This window comes from Drosophila bipectinata, chromosome 2L (assembly GCF_030179905.1).
Source record: "Drosophila bipectinata strain 14024-0381.07 chromosome 2L, DbipHiC1v2, whole genome shotgun sequence".
NCBI classification, from domain to species: Eukaryota; Metazoa; Arthropoda; class Insecta; order Diptera; family Drosophilidae; genus Drosophila; species Drosophila bipectinata.
Window position 1 is genome coordinate 7,289,135 of NC_091736.1, and position 20,467 is coordinate 7,309,601.

At 39.5% G+C, this 20,467-nt stretch overlaps 1 protein-coding gene and 1 long non-coding RNA gene across 2 annotated transcripts in view; one reads left to right on the forward strand and one right to left on the reverse strand.

Moving 5' to 3' along the window:
- The first annotated feature begins 203 nt into the window (after window positions 1-203).
- mtgo (miles to go) overlaps window positions 204-20,467 on the forward strand; it is a 102,961-nt gene continuing 82,697 nt past the window's right edge. The window contains exon 1 of the mRNA XM_017249576.3: window positions 204-2,334. Within this exon, the coding sequence (XP_017105065.2) occupies window positions 480-2,334 (1,855 nt within the window). The 5' untranslated portion in view covers window positions 204-479. The remainder of the gene's footprint in view (window positions 2,335-20,467) is intronic.
- Window positions 2,981-5,984, reverse strand: LOC138925919 (uncharacterized). The gene is made up of 2 exons (XR_011442151.1): window positions 5,884-5,984; window positions 2,981-3,481 (listed from the first exon to the last, which is right to left on the reverse strand). It is a non-coding gene; the product is annotated as an uncharacterized lncRNA (long non-coding RNA).

Sequence of the window (20,467 nt, forward strand, 5' to 3'; positions counted from 1 at the left end):
CATTTATGATTTGCTTTTAATTAAAATAAATATTTTATGGCTTTCGATAAACAATCTTTGGGGGCAAAGGGCACAAAAAACAACACTTGCCAGCAGTACAGAGGGTAAACTTTTGAGTCGAACTTGTGAGAGGGCAAAGTTGATAGAAAGTGAAAAACTCCTTGAGTTAAACAATTTTCTTTCTGTTTTTCGTTTCGTTGCAGGCATTGCCAATCCGTAAGGTGTAAATAATTGAGGGGAAAAACTTGGCCCTTATGACTTCTCGACGACTGCCAAGCTAAACTCCCCTTGTCTGGGCTTAAATTGAGGCAACATGACACTGCTGCCGGTGGCTATGTGCAGTGCCAGCCGCAACAACAAAAACTGGAAACTGTTGTCACAACAGAGTCTCTATTTACAATCTAATATTAACTTAAAACCAACCAGTATTTATTGAATTATTGAGCCCAGCAGGCCTACAAATAGGAACCTACAACAAAATGGCCGCAGCTGTTTTGGAGGCCAATGAGAGCAAGTTGGATCTGGTGTGCGATGATTGCGATTATTTCGGTTCGACGGCAACTATTTTTATCGATAACAGCACCCAGACCGATGACGATGGCGAGGATGATGATGAATCGGAATCAAGACCGCTTAAGACCAAATTAAGTCAGATCCTTGAAGAAGATTCAGAAGAGGAACCTGAAATGGTAACGCAAACGGAACCGGAAACTGAACCCCAACCGGAAACAAATGGTTTAAAAAACGATAACAATGTTGATGGTGATGGTGACGGGGAAATGGAAAATAAAGTGCCATCGAAAGCTGATGTAGAAGATGATAAAGATGCCATCAATGAAACAGAGCAGTCCAGTGTCCAGGAATCAATAGCTTTTGAAGACGAAGTCGCAGATGATGTGGCTCGACTGACGAGCTTGGCCTTTGGAATGGGCTATGCTCGCATTATCGACTACGATAACTTGCGAATTATCGAACAGGTTATCGAAAGCGACGACGACGACAAAAATGAGGATCATAGTGAGAGTGTGGCAGCTGCTGGGGCTGCTGTGGCAACGCCCTCCGATTTGGTGACTTTTGTTGGTGAAAGCTATCAGGTAATCGAAAGGTCGAACTGCAACAGCAACCGGGTGGAGCCCCAAGTCGTCGACAACAACAACAATAATCGCAGCAACGATAGTGGGCGTGCCAGCACCAACAGGAAATTGCAAAATGGTTCAGTTTCTAATAAAACCCAAGAGCAGGATAATCAAAAGGCCTCAACAAGCAAGCCGTCAGCAGCAGGGACTTCCAGTGCTTTAATCAAGGCCTATAAATCGAACTTGACGCCGCTGGCTCCCGTTTTCCAGCCGGCTGCCCTCAAGGCCAAGCAATTGCAACAAGCAACATCGGTGGCCAGCGGCAGCAACTTGTCGTCCGTAACAACTACAACAACCACTGCTCTGGGGTATGCTGCCTACGAACAGACCACGGTTTACTATCAGCAGCAGATACAACAGGCCACACAGTCGCAGCAGCAGCAACAGCAACACCCTCTCCAGCAGCAGCAACAGCAGCAGCAACAGTTGTCGCCAAAGCATCAGCAACATTGCGCTCAACATGGTGGCATGCCTCATATTCATGGCGCCCAGTTGCTGCCCGTGCAATTGATTACCTTGACGCCAACAGGAGCAACTGCAGCAGCGGCAGCAGCAACAGTACCTAGTGCCGCAACAGCAGCCGTAGCTGCCGCAGCAGCAACTCCAGGAGCAGCAGCATCAGCTACTGGCGCCGCTTGGCCACTTGTGGAGGCGCCAATTTACATCGACATCAATGGCGAATATCGCAGCTATTGCCCGGCACATGGACCACCAGCAGTGACAGGACCTCCGAATGGCGCCATCGTGGCACATCCACATCCCCATTCCCACTCCCATCCTCATGTTCACGCACATCCCCATGCCCATACCATTCCCCATGCCTTGGCTCTGCCCCTTACCCATACCACCCATCAGCAGCAGCAGCAGCAGCAACAGCAACAACAGCAACAACAACAGCAACATCAGCAGCAGCTTCATCATCACCATCAGCAACAACAACAACAGCAGCAACATTTGACGCCGGCGGCTGTGACAAATGTTAATGGAAATATTGCAGCACAGGCAGCAGTAGCTGCAGCCGCAGCAGCAGCATCAGCAGCAGCCGTTGCATCAGCTCCTCGTTTGCTATTGCAACTTGATGCTGCGGCTGTCCAGCAGCAGCAACAACAACAACAGCAGCAACAACAACAACAACAGCAGCAACAACAACAACAGCAACAAATCGTTGCCGCTGGCAAGCGTAGCAAAGTTTATCGAGGTGAGTGGCCGTTTTATGACATTTGTTGTACAGTTTTTATTCCTGGCCATGATGCCGGGAGCTATTTGGAACCGATATAGTTTGTCCAAAAGAATGACCCAAACACTGACAGAAAAAAATTATAAACTATTAAAAGGTCTTTAAAACAAGTTTCTGACTAATTTCTTTCACTGCACTGACCATACAGACTCCATACGATCCAAAAGTGTCTTTCCCGGCAACTTTGGCCATTACTTTGTGCTTTGATTCATGACGAGTGGAGGAATGGGCTGGGAAACACCCGGGAAAACCCGAGTAACCAAGAGACTTAATCAGTTAAGCAAAGCCAACTGAACTGGTGGCCTGGATGATGTCCTGGGCCTGGGAGTTAAAATTAATTTCGAAGCCGCTTTTAGGGCCGCTCCCTTTTCAACAACGGACTGTTTGCATTTTGTGGGACCCACAGCCTAGGTAGGTAGTTGGGTTCTTGGCTTGTTTGTTTGGTTTATTTACCAAATAATCTGCTTGTTTGGCTATGCAATAAGTAGTTCTGGCCACGGCATCAGTTGACATAGGCGGTGGCCCTCAGACAAACAGATAGGCCGAAAGGTATATGCAAATTGAGAGGTAATTGTTTTTGAAGGAAATTTAAGAGGAGACTCTACTCTAAATAAACAAAAAAATAAGTGTTTTATTAAAGGTTTTAGTTTTTAAAAACTAAATCTGGCCTTCCTGCACTTGAACTCTATCCTCTAATCTCTAAAACACCTCACTGCTCTCATATCCAATCCTGTTTTTTTCGTCCTGTATTGCCAACTATCGATGGCATCCTTTCGACCCAACACCTGGCAATTGCCTTCCAGGTCTTTTGTTGACTTTATCCCGGAAACATCTAATCCGATTCATTTTTTTCTGAATTTTTTTTTTGAGTTGCTCCTCCCCGAGATTCACTTTGGATTTGCGGACATCTAGAATTCAGGCATTCCTCGGCATAAGGACCCGAGGCGGGAGTGTGTGGGGAGTGTAAGGGGCAGTGCATATTGAAGTCATCACAGTTGGCGACACTCCCAGGCAATTTTGTGCGCCAACTTGACCATATCCAGCTGTGAGTATGCAGATGACTCTCCGACACCAGCTACTACTTTGAAATTTAAGTGCCAAGGATATCCTATAATTGTTAGATCATCATGTATATTTATTTATTAAAATTCTGAAGGTTTATAGAGAATTACAACTAAGCTTAAGCCAACTATCTAGAAGCTTTATTGATTTAATAGTAACATCGAGTACCAGGTATCTTATAGTCTATTCCCTATTTTATTCATAAAGCCACACGCTGTGGTCTTATGGACTCTCCTGATTTTTCGTTTTATTGCCATTTTCAGTGCTTCATCTGCATATATCCTTCTCCCTCCTTGCTCTATCTATCTCTTTCTCTCTCTAGCACATATTTTCCCAGAGACAATAGTGTCCATTTCCCCTTTTTTTTCGCAAATTTTCACTTACACATACGAATATTACAGTTTTTAACAATTTTTTTTTTTTCGTTCCTTCAAGCCCGGCTTTTTGCCAAAAAAACACATTTTTTTATCTCAGTATATCTATCTCCCTCTTACTATTATGTGTGTCTCACTTTCTCAATTTGTTTCTTTTTCGCGGCTGGGTTTCGGTTGCCATTTTTAGAGCATTGTCGCCATTTTTGTTACGAGGATGTTCTACAAAATGGCGGAAAATATTAAATAATATAACAAAATAATTAATATTGAATATTTTTTAAAAAAATTGTGTTGGAAAATAAATCTTAAAGCTAAAATATACTATTTTAAAATTATAAACTCAATACATATGTATTTTTAATTTAATTTTTTTTTTTTGTGGATTTAATGTTTCTTATATTTTTGTGTGATTCTGTTTTTTGGAATGTAGAAAAAAATCTTTTGGCTGGTTAGCTCTATCTGTGCAAAGTGCGTAGCATGTGGCATGCATCATTCGACGTTTTTCTCAGTCAGTCGACTGTCGCCAATGCCATCGTGTGTCCACGTCTACGGCCATGTCCATGTCCATGCCCATGTCCATTTCCATGTTCGCTGCTCCCCCCCTCTGTTAAATCCTCTTACCCCCTAGACACCCATCTACGTCCACGTCCATGTCCACTTCGATGTCCCCATGTCCAGTGTCAATTTTTACCAACGCCATTGGCTTTTGGCTGCCAGTTGAACGGATTTCTTTTCTCTTCTTTTTTTTTATCCCATTTTTGGCGGACCTTTTCCTGTCTTTTATTTTTTTTTTTGGCTTTTTGGGTTGAAGCCAGTTCAGGATCAGCCGCCTGTTGTCATAATTTTAGCACTCACTGTGTGATTTTTTTTTTTTTTTTTAATTTTTTTTGACTGCAAATGCGTTTGCCAGCCCCTGTCGCTCTTTTTAATGTAGCATTGCCATCGGTTCACTTTGTTTATTTTTCATGGTATAATTTATTTGAGACTCGTTGGTAGTAGCTGGAAGTCGGCATCCCATTGGTTTATGGCTTGTAAGTTGTTTATTATTAATGCTTGGCTTATGCCGGCAGTTGGCTGGGTTGGGCTCTGGATTTTGTTCGGTATCTCTGGGCTTTTCGCACTGCACTTTACAGGCATGTGCTCATAATGAAGTTATATAGTTATCTGTCCCCCCCAACGTTTCTACCATATTTGTTGGCCATAAAATATACGCGTATGCGTCACATTGCGACAATGCTGGATTGGATACTCCTACCCGGCACTCGGCACCCGGCACCCGGCTCCAAGCCCCTGCCCCTGTCTTTCCAGTTTCCATTTTTAAGACAAAGTGCATTAGTATTTTTTTATGTTTAATTGCATTGCAATGCATTACTCATTCAGTGTTTCTAATGGAAGTGTTGGGTGTTGTTTTTTAGGTGGTTATTACAATAATAATTATTATTTAATTATTTATTTAAGTTACACTTTATTTTTGAGCTTCAAAAATAACCTTAGTGTTTGATACCCGGTACTATTCCCGGTATACCCGGTGAGTGTTGGTTGAGTTAAGTAGGTTGTGCTTGAAACAGTGTTGACTAACAAGTGTGCTGTTAGCCCTTAAGTGGTGACTAGGGTATTATTTTGCCTCCTATAATGAAAACCACTAAAATAAACAATATTTTATTTAAACTAGCTTAAATGGTATCAGGTAACATATTTTTTCTTTAATCTGTGGTACATTAAAGTTTTCAGACTTTTTTTTCATTTCATTTTTAATTTAGTCACTCCAATAAGCTGGCCAAAATTTAAAGAGGTTTAAATAAAGGTTAATTTAAAGTTTGTTTGATAATTTAAAGGTTGATAGCGGACTTAAAATCGAACGATATGTCAACGAGAAGACTAACTTATAGACTTTTTATTGTGCTCTTCTCTTCTACTTATTCTTTCTAGCTTATTTATTTCTATTAAGGTATTGTAAGCTTAACTTTCTTTTAAAAATATTAAAATCAATATTTTATTTAATAATTTGGATGCTTCCGAGCAAGTCAGTGAAAAAAAGATAGCAGAAAAGCAGATTAATTGGTTTCTAACTCACCTAAATAGCTGGTAATCAGGTCTACTTGGCGTATTTGACAAATTAGTTATAGAAAGATACAAGTAAGAAAGTACCAATGAAAAATAACTTCAGAAGTTTGCCTGACAAGTGTTGAATTAAAACAAATCACAGTCAACTCAGTTTATCCCAACTCATGGAGCATTTCAAATTGCAATTAGCCGCAACGAGCCAAAGCGATTAAGCCATGATTTTGATGGCCAAGACAGAGACAGACAGTAGGAGAAAGAGAGAGAGGGAGAGACACAATGGGAAGGAAAATAGGGGAAAATGGAGGTAATAAACGTGCGATTACTTAACTCCGATGTCGAGAAATTGTCGCATTGACAAACACGCACAAACCGAAAGAGATGGCCCGATATGGGCGACAGAGACATTCAGACAGAAAGAAAGAGAGAGAAAGAGATATAGGACATTAAACAATTTGTTTCACATTTGTGGAACCTTTTCCTCCTCATTTTCCCCATTTTCTCTCCATCGCCTCCCCCTCCTCTGGATGAAAACTTTTGCCGGGCAACGTAACGTCTGCGACTTCATCTTTTCTGCTTATATTTTTCCATTTTGTACTTGTTTGAGTGTATCTATGTGAGGAGTATTTCCGAGTGTGTGTTTGTGTGAGTGTGTGTTGCATGTATAACATTACAAAACGGTACACATGTGCAATCTGTCTACGGTTAAATTTGTTACGTTGCACGCCATACGAACATAAAAAGTGCATTTCCAACTTGGCACCATTCGACACTAAAGATTGCTCAGGGAAAATCGTGTGTGTCTCCCCAGTTTTCCTAAGCCCCACACCCACTCTAGTTTCTCTGCCCTTTCAACCCTTGCTTTCTACCCCCCGCCCCCCTCCTCACTTGTTTCGTATGCAAATTGTCGTTTAAGCTAAAACACGTGACCCCTTGTGAGAGAATTGCTTCATGGAATATTTAAGAACATGTATTTACAGCTTCAAATTCACTTGGCATTTTTTTTTTATGTGTGTGTATGTTTTAAAATGGCATCCAATAAGGGTAAAATTCTGTCAATATTGTTTCTAGGTGGCTAATAAAATTTCTAAAAGAAAGTAATAAATTCTTTAAAATGTTGGAGTACAACCACAATTTCATTTAACTTCTCTGAATAGTATTTTTAAATTACATTTAAAAAGTAATCTTCTATAAAAGAGTAGCAGGTCTAAACGAGACAAGGACTCAAGGGACCTTTTACTTTCTTATCTTTTTCGGTTTTACTTGGCTCTAACTGCATACTTACAGGGGCACTTGACGCATATTGTACGGCTATTAAGCTATTCAGTAAATCCGAGAAAGAAGCCTAAGGACGATAGACTTTCTCTAACTATTGGAAAATATTCAAAAAACAAACATGATAATTTTCAAATATAAGCTCCATATTTAGAGACTAATAGGACATCAAATATTTTACAAAAAAGATAACCTTAATCTAAAAATAATTTTAAATTTGATAGAGAAGCTAAAAACTTTTTAAAACCCATTAACTCCAAGCCAGAGCGTATTAATTTGTTCAATCATTATTTATTCACACTTGATTTCCCACTTTCAGCAACAAGATTATCAAAACCATTATTGAATTAGTAATTCATTTGCCAATGATTAAATAATACATTCTGTCACTGAAACAAGTCATTATACTGACAAACAAATGGCAGCATTTTAATTAATGATTAACAAATCAAAGCCCAGTTACACGTAATGGGCTTTTTTGTTTTTGTTCTACCAATTTACAAAGAGACTTTATTATTCAACATGAACTGGCTTTGTTTATATACATTTTATTATCTACTTTATCCGAGCTTTTAGTTTTACTTTCTGGCACTAAAAGTCAAACAAATTAAATCAATTCCCCATCACGCATACGCCGTGTATTCACGAGACCCATGGGTAAAAGTTTTAAATATGAATATATATATATATATATTCTATGGACATGTGTTCAGCTTCAAGTTGAACAACACTCCGTGGACAAAGTAAAACATAGTTAGTAGTCTCTATTTTTTGTTTTTGGTTTAAAGGAAGGTTTTTGTATTTTTGGGTGTTAAGCACACACGGTTGCGGCGTTTAACAAAGTTGAAGGCAACCGCAGGTTTTCCAACATATGTGGCGGCAAAGTGGTGGGGCAAATGCCGGGAAGCTGCCGGGTGGATTGAACTACAAACTGCACTTTTCCTTGGCAGCTTCAGAAACTTTTTGGCCATGACTAAGAAAGTTTTGGAAGCCCCCGAAAATCCCAGCACCCCGGCAACATTTTCAATTGTTGCACTTCCCAGAAATCTTTTCTCTCTCTGGCTTCCCTTCCAGGGTTACCAATTAAATTCATGGCTTCAATCTGTGCCGCAATTATAAATGCCGCACATAATTCTATGGCCCAAGTGTTTTTAATTCGTTTTTTTTTTTGTTTTTTTTTGCTAGTCTCCTTATTATCCACAAATGCTTTTAAAGGGTAAGATAAATTTCACGCCTAGTGACTGTAGATGTCCTTTGAGCCCCATCCTTAGCCCCAAACCCAACACACAAACAAAGCCCGAAACTTTGTTGTTTGTCATGTTTTTGCGTTTTGGTCTTCAACTGGCCAATTTGTGAAATAATCCAACCATGAATCTCTTCTGCCTTTCCTAAGGCCATAGCCTAAGGGTCCTTAAAACACTTTAATTAAGTTCAGCATAAAGTACGAGAGTGCGATCTTTGTTCGAAAAGCTGATTGAAAGTTGCAAAAATTGGTGTCAACACATTGCCAGACAACTGGTACGATTCGATTTTCTGATGTCTGTTGAAAGTTTTTAGCATTTCATTAAAAACTTTTTCTACACTTTGTCATGCAGCTCGTCGAGTTGCACATCCGAGCATTTAAAGGTGTGGAAGATAAATGTTGCAACGAGGCAAAACTTATGACCAAATCAGATCGAAAAAGAGTTACGAGAGAGACTTGAAGCAATTGATTTTCAAAGAAAATTAAAGCAACTTTTGAGAAGTTTGAACCTCAAGGGTATAAACTCTCTCCTTTGTCTTAAAAACAATTAATTTCTGGGTAAAAATTTATTATTTTTTCTCAGAAATTCTAGGCTCGCTGTCTCTACATTTTCTCATCAATCAATTTGCAATGTTAATCCAGCTTGTTGCCCTGACAAATGATATTCGTGGCCTGACTTTGAAAATCTCTTACATAATGCATAAATCAGGGCTCTACACAAAAGCAGGTAAACAAAGAGCAAATAAATAAATACCAACAAAAAAAAAGGAAAAACATTTTGTACAAATGCATAATGACAAATAATTTGAGTACAAAACTCATCTCGCACCTTTCACCGCTCAAAACCGAAAAAAAATAAAAATAAAAAAAAATGAAAAAAAAAATTGTTGGGGGCGAGGTGAGTGCTGAAACTTTTGTGCCAAGTAATTCTCATGATTTCAACTTTGAACCGAGTCGCTGTCACTTGTTCAAGTCGCGTCTTTCTCTTCAGTCGCTTGCTAATTTTTTCTGCCCACCTTCCTTCAAAAAAGAAAAGCGAAAAAAAAGGAAAAACTTCAAACTTGTTAGATAGGGAAAATTTTGGACCGGGTCTTGCCATTTTCTTGCCTCTACCTCGACTCCCCCACTTTTGACAGCCTTCAAGTCTTGAATTCGTCCCGGAGACACACACAGACCAACAATTTATGCAAATATGTTACAGTTACAGGGCGCATCCCTCTCCCTCTTGGCCAAGGCACAAACTTTTGGCCTAAAATGTCGTCTTGGCGCCAAAGTTTTTTTCCTACCACCACCTCTGCTGTGTCTTTTGCAATTTTTCCTTGGAGAGTTTTCGGTTCTTCGTTTTGTTCTGCAATGATTACAAGGCAACTTGAAAGTTGCAAATTAAAGGCAACAGCAACAGTAACTGACCACAGTCTTTTCTGAATTCTCGATTAAGTTGATCCTTTAACGCAACAGGACGTCTTATATCTGGAAGCGTATGTTTAACCAAATTCAATTACCTCGTTTCATGTACGAAACAAAGGGCCCTCGATTACAATTGTGATTCCCAGGCGAGTGTTTAACCACAAACACGACACCTGTCCACAAATAAATTCTGAGTGGCCGAAGCGCTGATTTTGAGGCTAAGTAGAACATCAAATATTCAAAAGGTAGTATCCGGTAAGAAGGGCGCTTGCCGAAAAAAGGCCTTGTTAACAGGAACTTGGCTTAAAAATACTTGGAATTATATATACTTGTGTTGCTTTAAGGATTATGATTTAAGATTTATTCAATAAAGTCTTTTGCTCTACGAAACACCAAGACTAATTATAATTTCCACACTTAATCGACTTTTAATGGAATGAAGTATTAGACATAACTATGAGGAAAATTAGTAAAGCACATGTGAAACAATGATACCATTAGCTGGTATACAATAATCTGGTATAAACACAACACCAACAAGACCAACAAAACGCCAAAAGCAACAACAATTGAAATTGTTGCGAAAACAAAACCAATTACCGCAAAATAATAGAGCGGCTTGTAGTATATTTGATCCGTAACCACCCACTCGGCACTCAGCAGGCCAGTCTACCCATAAAACTCTCTATCGAACAATGCCAAAATTTGCCAGCTATTATGTCGAAATTAAAGCTCATTCTCTGACATTTTGTGGAGGAGTGTGCAGAGTTTGTGTGTCTGTGTTTGGGTTTGTTATTTTAATCATGGCCAACAATGGCAGCCGTAGACCAGAAGTGGGCGTGTCTATGGCAATAAACTGTCAATTTTCAATTATGTCCCTGACGTGTGGTAGCCACCTTTACGCCGCCGCCGCCAGCCTTGGTCCTTTTTTGTTTTCATGTGACATGTCCAACATTTTGTGGACACATTTGTCCTATATAGGGTATATAACCTTTCCAATTCAATGCCCCATTGGCTTAGTCCTGTCCGGTTTCAATTGTCCATCGAGTGCATTGGCCAACTGCAAATCCTTGAATCCCTAAACCTTTCATCAGACTCTCGTTTATACATTTAGTCGCGTCTTGAGGCTGTGACAGGCAGCCCTCTCGGTCATCCATGGCCCATAAATGCGACTGTCATGATTATCGTATAATAATCGTCCTCAAAATAATGGTAAGACCTCTGGGCCACAACGAGGTGGGTTAGAGAAGTATGTAAGATTTTATGTAAGACTATGAAATAGTTTTTTAAAAATGGCATGAACTATTTATTTAAAATATTATATTATTTATAAACTTCGTTTAATGAATCTAGTACTCTGTCACGTTCTGTTCATGTAACCACTATAACTACCCACGTTGGCCTGACCGATTGTTCGGTGCTGTTCATGACATTCATTAGCTTCAATGGGAAAGTGTTTCATCCGACAAACCGAGAACCAACCAAGGGTATAAAATCGGGGAATATGAAGCAGGACCTGGACTGGGACCAGGACCGGGTGGCAGACAATTGTTCCATTCAGTTCAGAATCCTACCAATTCCAGCAAAGGAGGCATACCCTCATCCTCCACATTTCATTGTCCGTGTTTATGTCATCGGCATTGTTATCCCTGTCATGCTTTATGCCATGTTTACAAGCCGATTTTTATGCCCTGCCACCATCCGTCCAGCCTCCCCCTAAAGGATGCCATGGTAACCACTATATGGTCTGTGTAGGTCTGTGTAGCTCTGGTGTCGTCAAGTGCAACACTTGCGGCCATCTTGAGCGTATTGAATTATCATCGTCAACGAAGCGGTATCGTTTGTGTGGCCATTGAGGCACTTTTAGAAATAATTGATTATAAAAATAAATAAATTCGAATCTAAAGAAATCTTAACGATAGATGATCACTCTCCATTAACAAGTGTAACCATCTTGTCAAAATACCTAGCTTAGTGTGACCTTACTATTTTAATTTCTCTCAGTGATTAACCTCTCATCCATATTGCTGCGAAAGTGTAATTGCTGTGGCTATCCGAATCGGTTATTCATACCTCGAGAGCAAATATCCACACAGGAAACCCAAATTTTTAAATCAGAAAGATGATTTTTTGGCCTCAAGGCTCTCCTTTTGGGTTGCTAAGCAAACAATTTGTATCCCAAAATACAGATTCTTTTTGGATTCATCTCTGGCCAGACAGCAATTATTTGGAAAGTCATCCCATGTTGTTATTGCATCATCACGAGGAAAATTATTGGTTTTGGGGTTAGCCAGGACTTGAGATTTTGCTGGTGGCTTTGATGGCTTTCGGTCAGAAGGCAAGTGTGGCATTACAAAATTGGCCAACCAAGGGGCTTCAAGACAAAAGGCCGCAAAAAGAGTTCACCAAGTTTTTTGTATTTTTTTTTAATGGGTTGGTGGGGCAAGAAAAATGAATGATGAAGGCCTTCGGTTGGCAATTATTGGGGACGGCCATTGGAAAAGAAATGAAAAGTTGATGGTGTTTCCCAGCAGCGAGTGAAAGGTTATTGATGTTTTTTTTTTGTTTTGTATCTCCAGGCTTGCCAAATCGCAATTACGGGTTGAATGGCTAAATTTGATAGTGTTTTGGAGATTTTAAATTGAATCGATTGAAATAAGTGATTTGAAATAGCTAAGGGAATCGAATTGAAAATTATTCCTAAAATATATCTTAAACATTTTTTTATATTTTTCAAATAACAAGTTAATAGGGAAACTCACAATTTAATTTAATTTCCTTTGGAGCAACGTCATCTGATTATCCAGTCTCTGTGGCAATTTGCAGTCACACTGTTGCAATTTGTTTCTGTTTTCAACACCAACAGCCTGGTGCAAGTTGAGAGGCTGTGGCAAGTGGCGCTTCGGTGTTGACGGCATTGTTATTATGACTGCCACTCTAGCCATCCTCCGATGTTGTACTGTTGCATGTTGCTGTCTGATGAGCAGTAGTTGCTGTTCTTGTTGGTGTTGTTGCACCAGCAGCTGTCACTCGCTAACAGCAGCAACATCAACATCACCAGCAGCATCAGCAGCAACGGCAACATCGACCGCGACCAAAGTCTGCGCGAACATGACAGAAGATGACGTGGTCTGATGATGAGGTGGTGATGCTTCTTTCTTCTTTTTTTCCCAATTTTGTTTCTCCCAGAGAGCTATATGCAACGATGAGGCAAGAACCGCAGTAATATGGTTTATGCGGTGCAATTTAGGGGGTAAGGAATAATGCTTTTCAGGAATTTAAGTTTTTAGTTTCAAAAAATGGTATATCATTTTGGTTTCTTTATTATTTCATATTAAAAATATTAGCTACTTAATTTCTTATTAAATACAAACATATTTTTAGAGATTTATTCCTTAGTTTCTTACATCAAATATTATTCCTTATTATTCAAACTATAATGAGAATTAAAATTCATGACTTTCCCAGACGCATAATCCTCCTGTGAAGAAATGCATTTTGCTGCTCATTTCCAGCCTGTCAGTTCATTTATCGCGCTGGAGTCTGGCTTTTGGCCCGAGCCTTAACCCCTCATCCCTGAATTTCCACCACTTAGCCTCCCCCCAGCACCCACTCTTGTTTCGTCTGATGTCGCTGCTCATCAACTTCAGTTGTTGTGTCGCATTATGCAATCAATTTTTCAAAAAAAAAAAAAAAAGCAGAAAAGACTGCACAAACTTCAGTCTAAAACTGCAAGGAGGTGGTGGGGGCTTTTGGCCAGAGCCCGGCAAACAAATTGGACAGCCTGCTAAAGTTGATTAACAAAAATGAGAAAAAAGTAAAGGATAGAAAATCCGGACAGGAGCATACCGAAAGTCCTGCCACCGGATGGCTAAGTGCAACTTTAATTGGAGCTTCTATTTTTGCAGTTTCCTATGATGTTTTCGGGTTTAATTTTTTATGCAGGCATTAATGCGATCTTAATGCGAAAGTTTTCCTAATTACATTTTGGTAAGCTTATCTTTGGCCAAAACCCCACTTTTGGTCTATTTTTTCCCCCCTTTTTAGGGTTTATCTCTTTCCATTCAAATTTCTATATTTTTTTCATCTTTTTGGTTGGCCCGGCACACATGGCGTATACTTGTTAGCTGGCGTTTTTCCCACAATTTCCACACCCCCGTAGGCCGTTCTTTCAGCCAAGTTGGTTGGTTGGCTGTTGGCTCTTGACTGTTTGGCTGGCAACAGGTGAAAACTCTCATTTCATTTTGGGGCTAAATCAACTGTAAAAAATTCAAATGCCTTATCAGCTTAAGCTTCTGCTTCAATGGAGCTCAGCCTGTCGGTCTGTGTGTCTGTTTTTGTATCTGGGAGTTTGCCGTGAGTATCTGTGAGGTAGCTCCTCTGTGTGGATGGGTGGTTGGATTGTGCGCTTTTGTTGGCCGCGTCGTTACATGATGAGCTTTTTGACTTTTGTTTGCCATGTCGACTCGAATAGCGTTGGCTTTTTGCTCTGTTTGCCGCCGAATGAATGCAAATGAATAGGAAAATGTTTAAAATTGCAATTGAAACTGTAATTGAGTTGGCCAAAATGTGAGGGGGAGTGCTTTGGGGAATACTGTGGCTTTTTCTCTGCCGCACACCTAGCAGATTGCGAGCCAGAGTGCTAAAGTCTATAGAATTTTCCATTTTGTGGTTAGTTCAGGCCTTGGTTCTTTTGGGCAAATGATGAGCAAAATGAGTGGGGAAGAAGTGGGGTCGTCGGAGGTGTCTGGAAGTGACTCCCAGATGGCCTTGCTTTTTGTGGCTTGGGTAATAAATTGATATTCCTGACGCACCTTTTGAGGTGAACGGTAATCGGGAATGCTTTTCCATTTGCTTAGTTTTCGGGTCCTGAGGTGTGAGGGCCCAGGAATAAAGGAGGTTTTTACCTCTGGGATCAGATTCAAGTGAAATTTCCAAAAGCTTAAGGATATGGAATAATGATGGAGATTAGATAGAAGCATGATGGAGTGCTCGTGTGTGGGCTAACAAATGGTAGTAAGCGATAAACAGATTGTTTGCCGAAAAGTGCTGCTTGAAGTAAGGCATTACCCCGAGATTTATATTATAAAATATAAAAAGAAAGAGTACTCTCAACACTCTATAACTAGAGATAGTATATCCATAAGGAAATCTTTATCCCTTTTCGTTTTTGAATCCCCCACTTTGGAGTCCCCAACTATTATGACAATCTAATGACAGTCTCAAGTGACCAGCAAAATAAGTCAAAGCCATTGCAAACACACTCAAAGTGGTGTGCACACTCCACTAAATTTATCCACTCCAAAATGGAAAGACTATTACATAAAACTGCAGTGGAGCGTACAAAAATTATACCGGCGGGGAAAAAAGCCATTAATCATCCAAGTATACTATGGAGTTGTCGAGAGCGAGAGCCTTGTGAGTGCATATTAAAAGTAAAATTTTCTGCGAATATTTCGCCAAATCATTGCTGGGCTATGAATTTACTTTCTAGAGGCAGTCAGTAAAAAAAAAAAATAAATAAATGCTTACCCCTTTTGGTCTGGCGAACCAATTTCTAAGGTTCGTGCATTGAACCGCCCAAGATTTGCCCAGAAAGGTGGAAAATTATGAAAAAAAAGATGGCTCTATAAAAAATATTTTATATTTTTTGCCAACTTTTTCTCTAAAAGGAATAGAAAGTATTCATTATTTTTAAAATATTTATCCATTTTGTGAATTTAATGAAAAAACTTATATACCCTCCCTAGAGACCAAGGCAAAAGACAAAAAACGAAAGGTACCTCATCGCCTCGCTTATTATAATGGCCAAAAAGGTATGTGCGGAGAGGCTTAAAGTGGGGGGGTAGGTAGGGAAAATGGCTTAAAGAGTGGCAGAAATGAGGGGAAAATGTGAAGAGGAAGGTGGTATGTAGTATACTCACTTCCAAAACAAGTTGCACGTACTTGAATGCGCTGCGAAAGGGAAAAGTCTGGTGGCAACGAGAAAAGCTCACTTGAATGGAAAGCCAAAGCAAGAAATCCAGCTAAGAAAAAACTGAAAAAAAAACTGAAGAAAACCCGCAAATAAATGTCACGAATGAAGTTTAAGAAAAGGCGATGCAACAATTGCTGCCTCGTAGGGGTTACGCGGAGTGCCACGAGGAGGGTTGCACCATCGCGGTACCAAAAACTCCTGACAAAAATAACAGTGCGGAAAATCCGCTCAGCAAAGCATAAGAAAGTGGTGGAAAAGCAAAAAATTAAGAAAAATCCCAAGCTCTGGTGAGGATAAGTTTCCTTCAAGAATGAAAATACGAGTGCGAGTACGAGTATGAGTATGTGTGTGAATGGAGAATCCCGCAGCGACTATTTGCCTGCAAATGACTTTGAAAGTGCGCATTTATTTCAATTCTTTTATTTTTTTTTTCGAGCAACCGGGAATAGCAATACCAACAGCTGTCGCCTGTCTTCAACATTCAACAACTTGCGGCCCAACTTGCGTCAAAACTAATGAAGCGTTCAACTGCGAATCTGGTTCAACTATTTGATTAGCCCTCATTCCCCATTCCATAATGTCACAGAATTTGCATTTGGACTCTTACTTCTGCTTCTGTTCAGATTTTGTTGCAGATTGCTAGGGAATCGATAAACAAATATTTCGCTGAAAATCGGATAAGAATTGAGAAAGATATAACCATTATTAGGGGTCAGGAATGAAAATCCAGCATTTTGCAAGGAGTCTCCTTACAAAAATGGACAAAAACTCTGAAAAATATTTTGTCTCAGGATTTTGATGCAGAATGATGGTGCAAATCATCATTCAATCCAGAATTTTTTGATGCAAATCGATCCAGAAATCGTTTAAGGTATTCCGCTTGAGAATCGGATGAGAATTGGGGAAGATATAGCCATCACCCTGGGCCATATTGGGAAAAATCGCGATTTCAAGGGAACCCATCATTTTCAAGGGATCCCATCGCGAAAAATGGACAAAAAATTTAAAAAATATTTTGTCTCGGGATTTTGATGCAGAATGGTGGCAAATCGATCCAGAAATCGTTTAAGGTATTCCGCTTGAGAATCTGATGAGAATTGGGAAAGATATAGCCATCACCCTGGGCCATATTGGGAAAAATCGCGATTTCAAGGGAACCCATCATTTTCAAGGGATCCCATCGCGAAAAATGGACAAAAAATCTAAAAAATATTTTGTCTCGGGATTTTGATGCAGAATGGTGGAAAATCGATCCAGAAATCGTTTAAGGTATTCCGCTTGAGAATCTGATGAAAATTGTGTAAGATATAGCCATCACCCTGGGCCATATAGGGAAAAATCGCGATTTCAAGGGATCCCATCATTTTCAAGGGATCATATCACGAAAAATAGACAAAAAATCTAAAAAATATTTTGTCTCAGGATTTTGATGCAAAATAGTGGCAAATCGATCCAGAAATCGTTTAAGGTATTCCGCTTGAGAATCTGATGAGAATTGGAGAAGATATAGCCATCACCCTGGGCCATATAGGGAAAAATCGCGATTTCAAGGGAACCCACCATTTTCAAGGGATCCCATCACGAAAAATGGACAAAAAATCTAAAAAATATTTTGTCTCGGTATTTTGATGCAGAATGGTGGGAAATCGATCCAGAAATCGTTTAAGGTATTCCGCTTGAGAATCTGATGAGAATTGGGAAAGATATAGCCATCACCCTGGGCCATATAGGAAAAAATCGCGATTTCAAGGGAACCCATCATTTTCAAGGGATCCCATCGCGAAAAATGGACAAAAAATTTAAAAAATATTTTGTCTCGGGATTTTGATGCAGAATGGTGGCAAATCGATCCAGAAATCGTTTAAGGTATTCCGCTTGAGAATCTGATGAGAATTGGGAAAGATATAGCCATCACCCTGGGCCATATAGGAAAAAATCGCGATTTCAAGGGAACCCATCATTTTCAAGGGATCCCATCGCGAAAAATGGACAAAAAATTTAAAAAATATTTTGTCTCGGGATTTTGATGCAGAATGGTGGCAAATCGATCCAGAAATCGTTTAAGGTATTCCGCTTGAGAATCTGATAAGAATTGGGAAAGATATAGCCATCACCCTGGGCCATATAGGGAAAAATCGCGATTTCAAGGGATCCCATCATTTTCAAGGGATCCCATCATTTTCAAGGGATCCCATCACGAAAAATGGACAAAAAATCTAAAAAATATTTTGTCTCAGGATTTTGATGCAGAATGGTGGCAAATCGATCCAGAAATCGTTTAAGGTATTCCGCTTGAGAATCTGATGAGAATTGGGGAAGATATAGCCATCACCCTGGGCCATATAGGAAAAAATCGCGATTTCAAGGGAACCCATCATTTTCAAGGGATCCCATCGCGAAAAATGGACAAAAAATTTAAAAAATATTTTGTCTCGGGATTTTGATGCAGAATGGTGGAAAATCGATCCAGAAATCGTTTAAGGTATTCCGCTTGAGAATCTGATGAGAATTGGAGAAGATATAGCCATCACCCTGGGCCATATTGGAAAAATCGCGATTTCAAGGGAACCCATCATTTTCAAGGGATCATATCACGAAAAATAGACAAAAATTCTAAAAAATATTTTGTCTCAGGATTTTGATGCAGAATGGTGGCAAATCGATCCAGAAATCGTTTAAGGTATTCCGCTGGAAAATCGGATGAGAATTGTCTAAGATGTAGACACCGGTAGGGCTTTAAAAAGCTTGACTCCCTAAGCCTTGAGGTTTCTTAAAATTTGGTATTTAACCTAGGCCTACCATCTTTCGAATAAATAAACTCGTCTGCAAATAGAGTCCTGAAACTCCTTATTCCTTAGTGTCTTAATGAAGTCACTTAGCTCTTTCCTTATGGCCAAGTTTTTTCCGTTACTTCTCACACCTAAAGACCGCCCTCATTGTTAAACAATTAGAACAGCCAACAAAAAACAACAAACACAAAAGCAAAAAACAAAAGTGTTGAAAAAAAGTCCTTTGGCGGAAAAGGCTGCAGGCTTCAAGCTCATTAAGGCAAAAAAGGGGGAGTGTAAAAATAAACAAATGAAAATCCAGGCAGGAAAACATGATTTTAAGTAATGAGCTTAAATGGTTTATACATATGGGTGTAGAATATGTATTAAAATATTTAAAACTAAGTAAAGTTATGAGCTTTGAAAGGGTTTATTTTTAAATAAAATCCAAACTAAGAGGATTAACATTAAACCTTATTTGTTAATTAAAGGTTATTACAAAGAATTCTTGAATGCATTTCCAAAGCCACACCTTTTTAACCAACAGGTGTTGTTTTATTCCGTACCAGTGCTTGAAAGTATGCTACAATTTTCGCTTTTAATTGAAAATGCATTTTCCTCGCCTGCCATTCTGACTTTGCGTGACTCTAAGCATTCTGACCCCCGACAATATTTTCTAATTACTTAATTTTTGCTTTTCTACATTGTACTACACTCATTTCATGTTAGCAGCATTTACAAACCCTTTGTTTGTGGGGTATTTGATTAAAATAAACAAGCCCTGAATCATATTTTCTCATGTCAGAGGTCAGCAAACATTTTTATTGAAAATTGTTATCCTGCTTTTTGTATCATATTTCGTTTTGGGGCATAAATAAGTTCTGCTCATTCGACTGTGTGTATTTTTTTTCAACAGATTTTTTACGTGTTTACGGGTATTTTCCTTTTGATAGTAGATATTTGATCAATTTGCCATTAAATAAATAATTCGAAATGTTCCAGGGGATTCCAGTAGAGGAAAAGAGTTATGCCATAACAATTTCGGCTTTGCTTTATTTGTTATGGGTATTACCTTTTTTTTAAATAGGAATTGTGCATTTTTTAGTTATTAAGAGTTTACCAAAAAGAAGGAAAGAAAAAATGTGGAATTGATATGTGATGAAATATTTAATAAAATGCATGAGGGATTTATTTTTATATAAAAATTACTCAACCAGTGGTTTAATAAAAATAACTTAACTGGTAATTCAGTTTGAAACTTTTAAAGAGACTTTGGCATAAGTAAAGCCTTTTCTTTTGTGGTCAACATTTTTCAACCAAAAATCACCTAAATTCTTGCAAATTTAAGCACGCATTTTGCCAGGATGGCAAGGATCTGGCAAAAGTGGGGTGAGGATTTTTTTTTGGGTGAGGATTTGGTCCTTCTTTCCTTAAAAGCTGCCTGCAGCTGGCGCCAAAAGCGGCAGCCACGGCTTCTCATTCATCGTAATGCCTTTGCCGCTCCGACTGCCAACTAAATGTCAGTTAAAGTAACCCCCATACCATCTCTACCATTTGTGTTCCGCCTCTGGACGTCCTGCCACGCCCATTTGCTTGTACATGCATTTCAGCTTAGATCATAGCTGACGGGGATGGGAACGGGGACGAAGCGAGAGAATGCTAGAAGGAGGAAAAACTAAGGCACGCAGTTTTCCAATGCATTTTCATTGTTAAGCAAACATTTTATGCTACTGCTATTAGTGACACTCGTTAGCATGTTACCACCAACAGCCACGCCCCCTGGATTTTCCCCTTTGAGTCATCCAATCCGCCAGAGGCCCCCTCCTCCACTCTGGCTCTCTGGCTCCATGGCATTGTGCAAATATTTTGCTTACAATATACTCGTTTACTCGACATGCATATGCATATTTTCCGAGCATTAATTTGA